General features: G+C 46.5%; 1 protein-coding gene across 1 annotated transcript in view; it reads right to left on the bottom strand.

Annotated features, from left to right (window-relative positions):
* The window catches only part of LOC101848325, a gene marked incomplete at its 5' end in the record, with an annotated part of 18,063 nt that overhangs the window by 7,469 nt on the left and 9,350 nt on the right, over window positions 1–1,244 (bottom strand). Inside the window, 1 exon segment of the mRNA XM_005109678.3 lies at window positions 759–935. Within this exon segment, the coding sequence (XP_005109735.2) occupies window positions 759–935 (177 nt within the window).

Genomic DNA, 1,244 nt, shown 5'->3' with positions numbered 1-1,244 from the left:
TTTTTTCAAAGGAAGTGTTCTCACAAATACAATATTTCCTCCACAGGATTCGATCTCATGACTTTTAAGAGCATGAAAAAAAGTGAACTCCAGACAATGGTAGAACTTCAGAATGGGTGACGAAAACAAGACAAACAAACAAGCAAACAAAAACACCTCATGAACGTACAAATGAAGACAAGCAAAAACCCAGGGTTAAGTCTGAGTATTGAGGTATGTGGTGTAGCGGATAGGTGCTTTGCTGGGGTACGCAGGAGACCTTATCTCGAGTTCGATTTCCGTGTGTATGTGTGGAGGGGGGGGGGATATCTAGCATCTCCCTCTTTCTGCTAGGACGTTGTATCCCTCTAAGCGCCAATTTTTACCCTGACCCGTCCCCTAAATGATCTAAACTGCGTCAATAGGGGGGTAAAACACCTGCATAAAACAAAAACAAAGATATATTTGATTAACTCGTTAACTGACAGTTAGTGCGCACTGTAAAATGCTTCGTCAAATTTCTTTCTGATATGGTTTGGTAAATCTAAGTCTGTTGGGTATAGAAGACACTGGCCGACGCCATTGATCGACGGGATCCGACCCAACCCGAAAGGACACGGCACGACACGACACGACACGGGACGGCATGACAGGCACGACACGACACGATAGACTCCATCCGACCCCATCCGACGTCACCCGACGCGACCCCACCTCACCCCACCAAACCCGATCATATATTTGACCAAAGGCACCCAGTCTAAGTTTGATATACTTACTGACTGCCACGGACGGTATGGGTTTCTTGCCGTTACTGCCGTATCGTGTGGTGGGGACGACCAGCTCTGACTGCTGGAATGGCGTTTGATACGACTGGCGCTGGTTGGAATCCATGTCGTAGGGTACGTTGTCTTTCCAATCGGGGGGTAGGTTGAAGGCGGATCGGACCTGAAACCCTGGAAAATACATGGTATATAACGATGAGTCCCACAACAGTATAATCTGGTTTAAAAACCGGGTTGAAGAGTCCCAAACTACTTTAATCCAGACACACTTCTTCCTCTGAGACTCGACATAATAACTTCGACAGCACCATAAGACCATTAGTAGCACTAGAGCTTAGTGTATTCACGGATAACCGCGACAAGGGGGTATTTTTAAAAGGAGCAACGTAGTGGTTGTAATACATGTAGGATAAAGGGAATAGATCAATAGAGACGATTGGAGATGATTCTACACCTCCTCCCACCTCTCACCACCACCCC

The sequence above is a fragment of the Aplysia californica genome, unplaced genomic scaffold (genome assembly GCF_000002075.1).
Source record: "Aplysia californica isolate F4 #8 unplaced genomic scaffold, AplCal3.0 scaffold00804, whole genome shotgun sequence".
Lineage (NCBI taxonomy): Eukaryota > Metazoa > Mollusca > Gastropoda > Aplysiida > Aplysiidae > Aplysia > Aplysia californica.
Note: the sequence above shows the minus strand (reverse complement) of the source record. Positions and strands in the feature narration are given on the sequence as shown.